Source organism: Nansenia antarctica (genome assembly GCF_963989245.1).
Source record: "Nansenia antarctica genome assembly, chromosome: 8".
In the NCBI taxonomy this organism is placed as follows: Eukaryota; Metazoa; Chordata; class Actinopteri; order Argentiniformes; family Microstomatidae; genus Nansenia; species Nansenia antarctica.
Window position 1 is genome coordinate 25,098,400 of NC_137678.1, and position 12,445 is coordinate 25,110,844.

The following is a 12,445-nucleotide window of genomic DNA, read 5'->3' on the forward strand; positions in this document are numbered from 1 at the left end:
TACAGTGTCCCACGGAACTCGTGAAAATGTGGCAGGGAGGCGCCACGTTGGGCAACATGCCGCCGCGGACGTACGTGTCCATGGTCGCCTTTCACATGGGCATGGGGCTGTACAGCTCTCAGAACCAGTGCCTGAAGGACATCGAGAACACGATCGTGGTCACCGCCGTGGGGCAGCACGACAGCTCGGAGCTGAGCTTGTCCACGACCGTCGTCGTGCCTTTCACGATCACGGGCCAGAAGATAGCCGACATCGGGAGACCGTACTCTGTCACGGGCGGAGTGGCGACCAAGATGTACGAAGTCAAGATCCCCCTGGAAGGCAGGGTGCTGACGGCCACGTACGACAAGCTGCTGTCCGCCCACAGGGAAGAGCAGGCGGCCGCCCTCGTCTACAGGGAGCTGGCCGTGCAGCAGACGGGCTGGGAGCTCACGAAGACCAAGCAGATACTCGACTTTGTGGCCAAGGCGCCCTCGCTCATGACTATCACTTCGGCCATACACAAGGACAAGCCGGCGCCGGAAAAGATCAGGCTGACGCTGAAGCTGCTGGAGATCACGTACGGTTGCGGCAACTTCTACAACGCCGGCCTCAAGGAGCTGATCGAGACGGCGAAGCAGAGCGTCGCCCGTCCCGTCCTGGTCATCCCCAAGACCGCTTTCACGGCCATATTCGACCAGCTGGACAGCATCTTCGAGGTGCGGCGCATCCCGCTGCAGTCGCTCGAGGGCAGCCTGGTGACGTACAGAGCGGAGCCGTCCACCAGAGACCTGCAGCCCAACACGTACCACATGGACTTTCTGCCCGCGAACGGGAACGTCAGGAAGCTGCGCAGCCTGGACGCCGGGGAGACCATCCCGGCGCTGGCGTCCAAGGACGGGGACCTGATCCCCATCGTCGTGGTCGACAACGTGCAGATCGACGACCAGAGGAGCATGGAGTCGCCCTTCGTGCAAAGGGACGCCATGAGGTTCGAGTACTTCACCGTGGGGTCCGTGGCGTCCATCGTGAACAGCATCAAGCCCGAGCTGGTGTTTTCAAACCAAAAGGACGGCAAGAACGGAGAGTTCTCCACCGACAAGCTGGCCCTCAGGAGCCCCTCGGTCAGCTACGTACACGACTACACGGACGGCTCGTGCAAGGCCGTCACCCTCGTCGAGGCGCATCAGTCGGCCAACCCCGAGTTCATGTTCACCGGGGACAGGCAGCGCGAGCTGGAGCTGAGGATGGACACCGTGATAGGGACGGCCAACGTCCTCTACAACGACGAGGCCATCATGAAGATGACGAGAGCGGGGTCTTTCCGCGAAGCCCTCCAGCTCCCCCAGAGCCACTTCGAGGCGGACATGCGGCACATGCTCAGGCCTCAGGTCGGCGTGGACGAGAACGGCGACAATGTCGCCCTCCCGGAGGGGAGACTGCCCGTGATCCTGGCCACCAAGTGGTTGCACTTCGCCGGAGACTACACCCTGACGGGCAGCGATGAATACGAACAGGAACCCGAGAATCACGAGGCCTACCAGCCCAACGCGAACATGGAGTTCGTGTACAGGGGAGCCCTGTACAACGCGAGCCCCCTGCAGTCGATCAAGAGCGAGATCATTCAGGTCGGCGCGGAACTGACCGAGCTGTACGAGAGCACCGACGGTCTGAAGGCCGTCATCGCGGACCTCAAAGAGTGGCTGGCGCGTCCGAACGACGGACCGAACGTGAATTTCCTGCAGGCCAAAGGGCAACTGCTCGAAGAAGAGAAACAAAATGAGATGCTGGCGTTGGGCAGTCAGGGACCGGGGATGGCCGATCCCCTGACCATCGTGGTGATGAGGAGGAGAACGGGGACCATCCTGACAAACGGCGTCGCCGTCAACATAGCCGCGCTGAACAAGGCCCTGAACGTGTACAACACGATATCCAAACTGGCCAAAGACATCTTGGGCGACGGAGGGACGGGGAGCATCCTAGGCATCCTGCCCGTCAACACGTACGACCTGCCGAATGTGACCGCGGGCGAGAAGCTGTTCATGAGAGTCATGTTCTACTGCGTCTTGCCGGTGATCTCGACGAAAGTCGTGGCGGAACAGGAGTGGCACATGAACAGATACACGCTGGGCGGCATCCCCGTCTACGGGAGGACGCCGTGCACGCTGCTCCTGCCCAACAACCACATGTTCCTGATAGGAGACACGGACGGAAACAACAACCAGAACGTGGACGTAACCGAGCACATGCCTTTCTTCTTGGCCGACAGGTACCCCGTGGAGAGAGAGTCGATCATCACGAGGATGTGGACCGAGCGGTACAGGGCCCTCAGGCAGTGCTCGTCCTACAGCTGCGCCGTGCTCATGGGCATACACTACTCTCTCATGATGAACTACGACAACTTCCAGAAGGTCTTCGACCGCAAGAACTACTCGGGCCTGGCCTACGTGGGGGTGAGGATGATCAACTTCGACAGCTACTCGGCCGCGTTGATGCCCACGAACTCGGTGATCCACATCACCGGCAGGGTGACGGTCACGGCGCTGGAGCACAGGCACCAGCTCCAGGTCACCACGTACAAAGAAGCCGGCTGCGTGCCCAGCGGCCTGAAGACCGGCATGGGCCTTCGCAATATTTATATCAGCAACGTGAGAGGAGGCCGCACGAAAGCCAGGGGCGAGATGGACGTCCTCTTCGTGGACTCCTTCAACTCGTACAGCCCAGCCGACTACTCGTGCGCCTCTGAGCAGTCGAACTTCTTGCTGTTCGGTGGCCGCAGCGACTTCGAGAAAGACCCGTCCAAGCCGGACCCCCTCACCGGGCTGTGCACGTGCATGCCCACCCTGACCGTGGCCGGCGCGGCGACGCACAACGTGGAGAGGCTCGTCGACGACTACGTCACGGCCACGGGAGGCGAGTCCGCTTTCCTGGACACGTTCAACCAGTTGATCAAGACGCCGACCCTGGAGGAGTTTGTCCTGTCGAGCGACCTGTTCGACAACCCGGCCAAGTTCATCGTGGACTGCGTGCACGGAGGCAGGAACTGGGAGGACGGCAGGTTCTACTCGCCCAGGCTGCCCGTGCTGTTCTGCGCCACTTACGGCATCGGACGTCTGTCCGACAGGCAGATCAACAACCCCTGTCCCACGGTCCAGCTGAACAACCTGTGCCCCAGGGTGAACGGCACGGGGATCTTCGCTAACTCGACGGGGAAAGTCGCGGCCGCGGCGGTGCAGACGGTCCTCACCCGGTGCCTGGGAGGAGCGGGAGCCAGAGGATGGTTGACGGCGTGAACGTGACAGTCGACCCCGTGGGGAAGTCCTTCACCAGTAACGTGTTGGGGAATTTTGTAAATTACATCATATGCATTGTGGTTTATTTCTTTTCTGTGCTCTTTGTGAACCCCTACACCATGAAGTGGCGGCTGGAAAACCAGATATGCGAAAAATCGGTGACCATGGCCACGTCCCTGGGCGCCATATCGAGCGCCACACACATAATCAACACGGAGATCGCCACGTTGCGAAAATCCAGACACAGGCTCAAAGACGAAATGACGGCCAGCAACCTGAAACTACTGCAGGACACGTCCTCGGCGCTCATGTTCCTGAAAACGTCCTACAGGTCCTGCGGTCAGATGGACCAGCTGGGCGACGCGGTGGAGACCGTGTCTAACAGAATCATACAAAACTTCAAGACGGTGGCCAACGTGTGCAACCTGAGCAAATCCATCATGGTGAGCCAGATACTGCAGACCAAGGGAGTGCCGGCCACCATGCACACGGTCGCGGACTCCATGAAAGAAATAAACTTGGGCGCAGACGAAGAGGATAACGGTTACATGTGATGATTGTTACTGTATATTTCTTGCTTGTGTCGCGTCTTTTTACCTTTGAACAATTGGTGGTTGTAATGAGAATTTGGTTGCGGTTGCAGTAATACGAACAAACAATAAAATACCGTTTTGTACACGATACGAGTTTACTATCGTTTGGTGATTTCAGGCTCCCGGAGCCGTCGCTCGGAACCACCGGACCCGTGAGTCGAAAACCACGGAGCCCGGAGTCGAAACATTATACGAAAAAACTAATACGTACACAAGAAGAGAAAGAAGAAGAAAGAAGAAGAAGATTATTCTTCTATTATTATTATTTATTATTATTCACACTAACTAATTTACTGTTCTGTTCTAATACAAATGTGGTTATTCTTCCACACACCGCACGCAATATGAACAAACAATAAAAGACCATTTTGTACACGATACGAGTTTACTATCGTTTTTATTTTCTTCTTCTTCTTTCTTCACATACATACATTCATCACACATTACATTACACAGTAGTATACCAGTGTCATTTTTATAAAAATAGAGGTAAACGGATTCATTCATTAAAGTACGTATACTAGACAGAGAGGATTTTAGTTGCTTTTTCAGGTGGTTTCACTTTTCTTTCTTTCTCGCTTTCTCTTTCTCCCCTTCACAAAATGACGCCGCTGCGTGCGGCCCACTGCATGGTGGTTATCTCCGTGCTCTCTTCGGCCGTGGGGAAGTCAAACTCGTAGCGTTTGATCAGCACGCTCGTGGGCACCGTGTGCTGGTAGTCGTCCGCCGCCGCGTCCTGGGTCTTCATGTCTTGAGCGAACCCCGATATCATCCCCTGCACGGTGTCCGAAAAGTGCAACGCTCTGATCGTGTGGTGCATCGTGATGGCGGTCAGCTTGTATCTGCCGGGGCACACCACCGCCACGTAAGTTTTGTTTCTGCCGCTCATGCGGTCGGGCACCGGTGTAACAGAGTTGGGAATGTATGTTTAGTTGTGGTGAATGTAGATGAGTTTCGCCGTGCTTGAGCAGCCCTGGTTGTTGTTGGAGCCCCCCTTTGGAGTTTGGGTGTACTGCAGGTCTGCGCGTTCTTTTGTCCTTCTCTTGTTGCCGTACTTACGGTGGAACCAGAACATGGCCGCCATCTTAATGGGTATGTGCGCTATGTAAAATGCTCCTCGTGTTTTGTTGTTTGTATGGAGAATCTTGTAATGTAGGGTGAAAATGTTGGTGTAGTACTGTGCTGTTTGTTTTTACATGTATTGTGATGATGTGAAACAGAACATTTATTGTATGTTATTTTGAACGCGCAGATTTACAAGAGTTGCAGAACAGAGAAGAATTGTGTTTTATGTGTCTTCTCTGCAGGTATGTTGCTCCACATGTTGTTTGTAATTGTTATTTGTAAATGTTTGAGGGAAATTTGTGTTCTTTCTGTAAACAAATTGTCTTGATGTGAAATGTACATAGACGGTGGAACGAGAACATGGCCGCCATCTTAATGGATTTACAAGAGTTGCAGAACAGAGAAGAATTGTGTTTTATGTGTCTTCTCTGCAGGTCAAATAAAAGAATTGAATGAAAGAAGGTTGCCTGTTTGACCATCGTTACACCTGCAGCGCTCGCGACATGCTGAACATGGTGCCGTACAGTTCGTAGGCGCTCATCAGGAGCTCTTTGGTCAGCATGATGACCACGAGCTCTTCATTTTTAACCCGGTACCTCAGCTCCGGGGGAAACGTCATGCTCACCCTCTCCGGCTCCAGGGTCATGAACTCGGCGGACGACGTCTTCAGCAGCTCGTAGTAGGCCTTCTCGCTCGCCACGTTCAGGGCCCCTATCGTGTTGGCCTTGGCCGACATCAGGAACGCCTTCATCGACTGCACAAAGTCCCTGTACTTGCTGTCCTGGTTGGTGACGTTGGGGGCCTGCGGCACGCGGCCGCCGACCAGCATACAGATCTCGCCGTTTTTGTTGGTGTACCTCGTGCCGCCGTAGTTGAAGTCGGACTCCAGGAACCTGCTGGGGTCGAAGTACTTCTCGAACTCGCGGAAGGCGTGTCACGTGTCGGAAGCGGAAAACCTCATCACGTTCAGCAGGGAGAAATCCGTCATGGTGAACGGAGCCGTGTACGGCACGCCGGACGAGTACAGCTTCAGGGGGCCGCTCGTCGTCGGCATGATCGAAGAGCCGGGCCCGTGCATCACGGGCAAGCCCTTTTTCCTGATGACGACAAACTGCGCCGGCACCTTGATTCCTTCTTGGGTGTACCCGTCGATGACAATGTCTTCGAAGAAGAAAAACCCCACCTCGTCCTTGCACACGCCGAAGAGGTGCTCTATGTCTACCTGAAACCTAATGGCCTGCTGTTCCTTGGCGTCTCTGGCTTCGTTCGGCTTGTCTGAAGCGAGCATGTACGTCTGGTCTTTAGTCAGCAGGGAACTCTTTACGTAATACTCGCCGCAATCGTCCCCCATGTCTCCTTTGGTTTTGTACAGCCGGCGAGGGGAAACGGTATGAATCTAGTATGAATCGAATGTGAAAATAAGAAAAAACAACAACTATTTTCGACTCAGTTACACTCAATTAATATCCAAGTTACAAGTTCCAAGTTATGTGTGTATTCCCGGGCCCGCGAGTTCGTTGATTTCAGGCTCCCGGAGCCGTCGCTCGGAACCACCGGACCCGTGAGTCGAAACATTATACGAAAAAACTAATACGTACACAAGAAGAGAAAGAAGAAAGAAGAAAGAAGAAAGAAGAAAGAAGAAAGAAGAATAATATTATACTGGTATATTCAATAAAACACGAAACCCAATGTCATGAAATACATGTGGCTGTAACGCTTTTTATTTTCATACATACACATGCTGATTCCTATACTCAAGCAAGATACAAACAACAAGCAAGATTCCCGGAAGACAGCATCGAGACAGAAGATCAGAGCTGAGGTACGCTGCAGATGGAAACCCGATAACTCGCGCTGAAGACCGAAATCATTAGTAATTATGGAAGGACATTTTAAAAACCATTTAGTCTTTGAGTAACTCAAGTGCCCCCATGTTGTCATCTGTAGTTGGTGGCAAAAATAGTGGACTGGCTAGGTGTCAAGCCACGGGCTCCTTTACAGTTTGCATTAAGAACATCTCTCCTGCTCTCCACCTCAAGATTGCTTTTTGGAGTGTCGCCGGTTGGCCAAAGTTAGTGGTTCTCAGAGTGGCTAGATGCCGAGGGGAAAAGACATGGGCTCTGGCTGCCGCGCGGGACTCGAAGCCCACCTTGCAAGCTTCGCACCTGCCTCTCAGTGTCTCCCGGCCAGCCGGCTGGCCCGCAGCTGGGGGGACAGAGGGCTCCAGGACCGTCAGCTGGACCGGCTTGGGCAGGATGGGACGGTTGGCTCGGAGAGCGTTGTACTGCAGGTAGCTGCCCGAGCTCACGTCAACCTTCTTGGAGGGCTCCGATGACGAAGGAGACTACAAGAGGAGAGCAAGAGGCAGATAAATATTAAAACACAAATTACCTGACAATTATACACCACTAATTAACTATTATTAATCCACTATTAAACTATTAACTAGTAACTATCAAAAAAGTAAAATGCACAGTTACACAAAGAGCAAACGTTATATTCATAATATTCTCGGTTCACTCGGCCCAAATCTTAGCCTACCAGTTTTTCTTGCTGAAGCCTCCAGCGCTTCTCCCTGGCTCGTTTGTTCTGGAACCATATCTGCACCACCTTGAGAGGCAGCCCCAACTCTGTTCCTATGGCCTCACACTCCAGCGCGTTGGGGTGAGCGCAAGTCTCATAGCAGGACTGCAAGATGGACAGCTGCAGGCAGGACAGGTGTGTGCGGGGCCTGCGGCTAGTGGAGTGGTTCAGGAAGCTCGCCTCAGTTGGGGCAGACTTCGCCATGGATACGGTGGTGGTGGTGTTGACCGAGACAGCAGAGGCTGGGCTTGCCCTGGTGGTGGCAGTGGCAGGAGTGATGGTAGGGGTGGGGGCGGGGGTGATGGTACGAGGTGTGCTGGATAGACCCAACTGTTCCCTAGAGAGCGTGTTGATCTTGAAGGGCCCTTTTGGGGACCAATAGTTGAGCCCGTTTTGTTTTTGGGACACCGCGGCTGGACACTTGGTGATCGGTGTCGAGGAGAGTTTTGGTACCATGCGGTTGATGATTCCTGGCACGAATCTCTCTTCATTACGATCATCCTCTTCCTCGTCCGTGTAAGCTGCTTCCCTGCTCACCTCTTCGTGCTTACGTTTCTGGGGTGGCGTGGGGCGAGGTGGGGCAGGGACAGTCTCCTTGGGGGTGACTGGGAGAACAGGAGCTGTGTTTTTGGGAGCGATTTTAACCATTGTGACGTTGTTAGTCGTCTCCAGTTTGGTCTTTGGCACTGCAGAGGCAGACGTACTGCTGCTTGAGGAGACAGTACAGGAGGCTACCTCCTTAGGCCTGTTAGGAACTGGGTTTGGGGTTTTGACGGTTTCCTTCTCCTTCTCTTTCGCCTGCTCTTTTTCGGTCTTTGGGAGCAGCCTTGCTGAAGCAGCTACTGTAGAGGCTGTTGTGAGGCTGTTGGGGTTGGTGGTGTTGGTGTTTGATTTGGGGGTGCTGGAGAAGATCGGTTTGGACAGGGGCCAGGTGAACTTGATGAGAGGTTTGCCTACTGCAGCCAGAGTGCCGTCACTGATGAAGCGGACCTCCCCCTTGCGTTCTCTTGCCCTCATGTTCTGAAACCAGATCTGCACCACTTTCTTTGGGAGATGGACCCACTCTGATATCTGTTCAAATTCATGTTTTCCAGGATTTGCATCTTTGAAATAGCAGCCATAAAGCACATCCAGCTGCTCTGCCTGGATTATGGTTCTGGAACGCCTCATGTCCCTATACCGTTTCCCTCTTATGCTAGGCCTCTTCTGTGCCTTCTCCCTCTCCTCTTTTTCCTTCTGTCTCTCCTTCTCCTTTGCTCTTTCTCTCTCCCTCTCCATTAGAGTGGCGTTCAATCTCTCTGCTGCCCTCATGTAAACAGTACTGGCCTTAGCCATATTATTGCAATTGACATAGCCACCGCTGTTGGAAGTAGGAGCGGCACCGGCAGAGTCAGGTTTGACCTGGACCACGATAAGCCCTCCGGCTGTGGGCCTCAGACCCAGCCCGTCCAGCAGACGACCTTTCTGGACTGAAGTCTTGTCCTTCATGGAAGAGGTGGAGGAGGCAGATGTTGAGCTGCGGTTCTTCCCAATGCTGAGATCTAAAGCAGACTCACAGTCTCCACCGTTGGCCAGAACGCGAGAGATGTGTGTGTGAGAGGAGATGGGTGGCGTGAGGAGAGGGTCGGAAAACCGAGTGATAGTGGGGGGATTTGGAAAGGCGGGTATTTTGCCTCCATCTCCCTCGGCTACTCCCATTCCAACCACTGAGGGAGGGAGAGAGAGAACATAGGGGCTGAGGAACTGAGTAGAGAATGGCGCGAGGGACAATGACAGAGGGAGTGAGTGTAAAATGCCACTTGGATGCCCCAGGTGGTCAATGGAGAGGGGAAGGGGGCCGGGGGGGTCAGCTTGGGCCTCTAGTTCCAAATCCATATCAGGGTCCTGTCTCTCCTTCTTGGCTTCCACCTCTTCCCTCTCCAGCTCCCTCTTTTTCCTCTTCGCTCTCTGGGCCCCACCCTCCTCCTCTTCATCCTCCGCATCTGAGAGGAACACGGTGGTGGAGCGCAGCACCTTCCCTCCACCTGTGCCCTTGTCTCCCGCTAGCTCTCCCTGAGCCTCCTCTCTAGTTGGGCTGCCTGGCCCCTCTCTCACTGAGCCACCCTGGCTGTCCTCGTCAGACACGATGACAGAGGTGTAAGATTCTCCATTGTCTGAGTCAGAGGTCAGACAGGGATCCCCTATGCTCTCCCTCCCCAAGTCTCTCTCTCTCCTCTTTCCCCCACTACTGGATAAATCCATGGCCTGACTGCCAGAGGCCCCAGTGTTATCCTCTTCCTCAACTATAGTAAGAGCACTTTCCTCCTCATCATCATCATCTTCATCGTTATCCTGACCCCAGATATTTCGACCGTGTCCTGCAATGCTGCGCATGACTGCTGCCCCCCTGGCTTTCTGCCTCTCTTTGGCATTGTGGGCATTGCCCAGCCAACTACGCACCTCTCCCTCGGCGAGCCCAACCTCCCTGCCCAGCGCCTCACAGTCCTCGCGGGGGGGACTAGCTGCATCAGCCTCGCTACGTGACTCCAGGAATGCCCACAGAACCTGGGACTGGAACTCTGTCAGAATTGGCGAGCCTGTGGAATGGTGCCTCCCCCTCAAGTTGGGACGTGGACGAATTTGGTCCGGGGAATCTAAGACGCATTTAAATGGACTTGGTTTCTGAGGGGTAGAATCAGGGCTAAGGGTGAGGTTTAAATTGAATGGACTGAGGCTTGAGTTGCTGTGAAGAGATACAGAGGGCGAACGGTAGCTCTTGTCTGTGGCTATTAGGGAGTTGGTTAAATTTGGTTGAGCCACTTTGTCAGAGTCTCCACCTTCTTCTTCTGCCTCTCTCTGATCTACAGGATCCCTTACAGTATCAGTTGAGCCCTCTCTATCTGCCATTTCATTGTCTCCATTTTTCTTACACTCCCCATCCCTGTTCTTTTCGCTCTCCATTTTTAACTCCTGTGCATAACCCTTACTTTCTTGCTCCTCATTAATTTCTTGTCTTCCACCCTCTACCTTTACTAGACCCCTCTCCTCAATCTCTTCCTTCACCACTTCACTCTTAACGTCTTCCTTTGTGCCTTGCGAGTTGGTCTGTAAGGTTGTGGCGAGTCCGATGGCAGGCCACTGGTTCTGTAAGCTATTGAGTCTTTGGACCAGGAGAGCCTGCTGGGCAGCGCTGAGGCCTAGTAGGGGTACAGACTGCGTTAGGAGCTGACTAGGAGACTCTAGAGTTGGGCTCTGTGTTTGCAACCCATTCAGGATCAAGGGCATTAGCATCTGTGGTTGAGGGACCAGCCGAGGTGTCGCCACACCAGGAGAGGCACCAGCTGCAAACAAGGTGGGGAGGAGGGAGTGCGAGAGAGAGTTAGGGCCGGATGTTAGCAAGGTGAGGAAGGCAGAGATGAATTACAGACAAAATTAATCCACAGTGCAGAATATAAGGTAACATCACACTGCTCTAAAGCTGAAGACAAACTCACCTGTGTCGTTCTGGACATCTGTGGCCCTATCCTCTCCACTAGCCCGCTGTTTAGGGATAGCCTGGTAATGTGTAGAGATGAAAACGTCATTAATTCAGTTTGAAAAATAGCGTAAATAACTTTAGCGTAATACTCATCTGCTGACACAGGAGCATTAGGGTACAACTTGGGGTGTGAATGATTCAATGCATTGTTATTTCACACAGCTAAACAGAAGGGAAATAAATCTAGCAAGCATCTGCTTCGCCCTAAGGATAAATAAAGTACATAAAACAATAATAATCTATGAAAGTACTCTGTATGACTGATTTGATATTTTCCAAGAATAACCTCATCAACATAAAATCACAACACATTTATAACAGGCGCATCATTCAAGAAATGGCATTCATCCTACCACTTACATCGAGTAAAAGAGTTACAACCCGCAAAACATATGGGCATGCTGTAATGACTTCAAAAGAAATCCATCCAGGCAACACTACTTACAATGTCCAGCAATTTGTCCACACAGGTAGTAAGCACGCTGTGCCTGTCAGTCAGATGTAGAGAGAGGGAGGCTCTGTCTGGTTGCCCCTGTTGGCACAGGGGGCAGAACCATGCAGCGACCCCGTTGCTGTCACTGCACGCGGTCTCTCCAGACTCCTCCTATGGGATGAAAATGAGTTTAAAGTGGTCGGAAAATTAAGAGACGAAGAAGGTGTTTCTCTGGTCTTTGTCAACCCTGAACTTCCCCCCCCCACACACACACAGACACACACACACACACACTCACACACTCCCCCAAGAAAATGGGATACAACAAAGCACATCTTACACAGCATCTCAAACAGGCCAAATCATTTGGGAAGTTAAATCCATTTGTTTGATTACATACGAAGAGACTGCAATACAAATATTTACCCTTTTATTTCTGACACCCATATTAACAATGTAGGTAGGGCCTATAATGACTGACTGAAATGCCATGACACATGCTCCAAAAACAAAAAAATATGAACCACTTGAATCAAGTGGCATGGCCGGATTATTGACCTTGACGAGCATAAAAGTGTGCCAACTTCGGGGACTATTCTAGGGTCACGCATGTAATCCATGGTCAGTAATTAATCAATCTAGCTGAGCCTGATTATGTCGAAACATAGAAAAACTAGGCTATACTTACAAGTCAACAATCCACAATCCAGCTCAATGCACTTATTCAATTAATAGAATAACTCGACTCGATTTTGTAAACCTAACCGATGACTCTTACCGTAGTATTTAACATGATCTGCAATTGAAACAAATCAAAAACATAAGATACTATTGATTGCAGAGCATGAAAAGACATCAACGTCATAGCAACACTGCAACTACCCCAGTATCAATTAGCTATAGCCGTGCCCAGGGGAAAAAAAAACGTTTTATTTTTTGTTGTAATAAAACTACACACCACAGAATTAGCAGATCGATC

At 52.3% G+C, this 12,445-nt stretch overlaps 1 protein-coding gene across 1 annotated transcript; it reads right to left on the reverse strand.

The window, feature by feature from the left end:
• Positions 1-6,911: 6,911 nt before the first annotated feature.
• On the reverse strand, positions 6,912-10,456 carry LOC308164066 (uncharacterized protein; the record flags this gene model as incomplete). Its single annotated transcript, XM_080538224.1, has 3 exons — positions 6,912-7,277; positions 7,475-10,149; positions 10,426-10,456. The coding sequence occupies 3 exons, from the start codon at positions 10,454-10,456 to the stop codon at positions 6,912-6,914; spliced, it is 3,072 nt and encodes a 1,023-aa protein (XP_080394350.1).
• Positions 10,457-12,445: the final 1,989 nt, after the last annotated feature.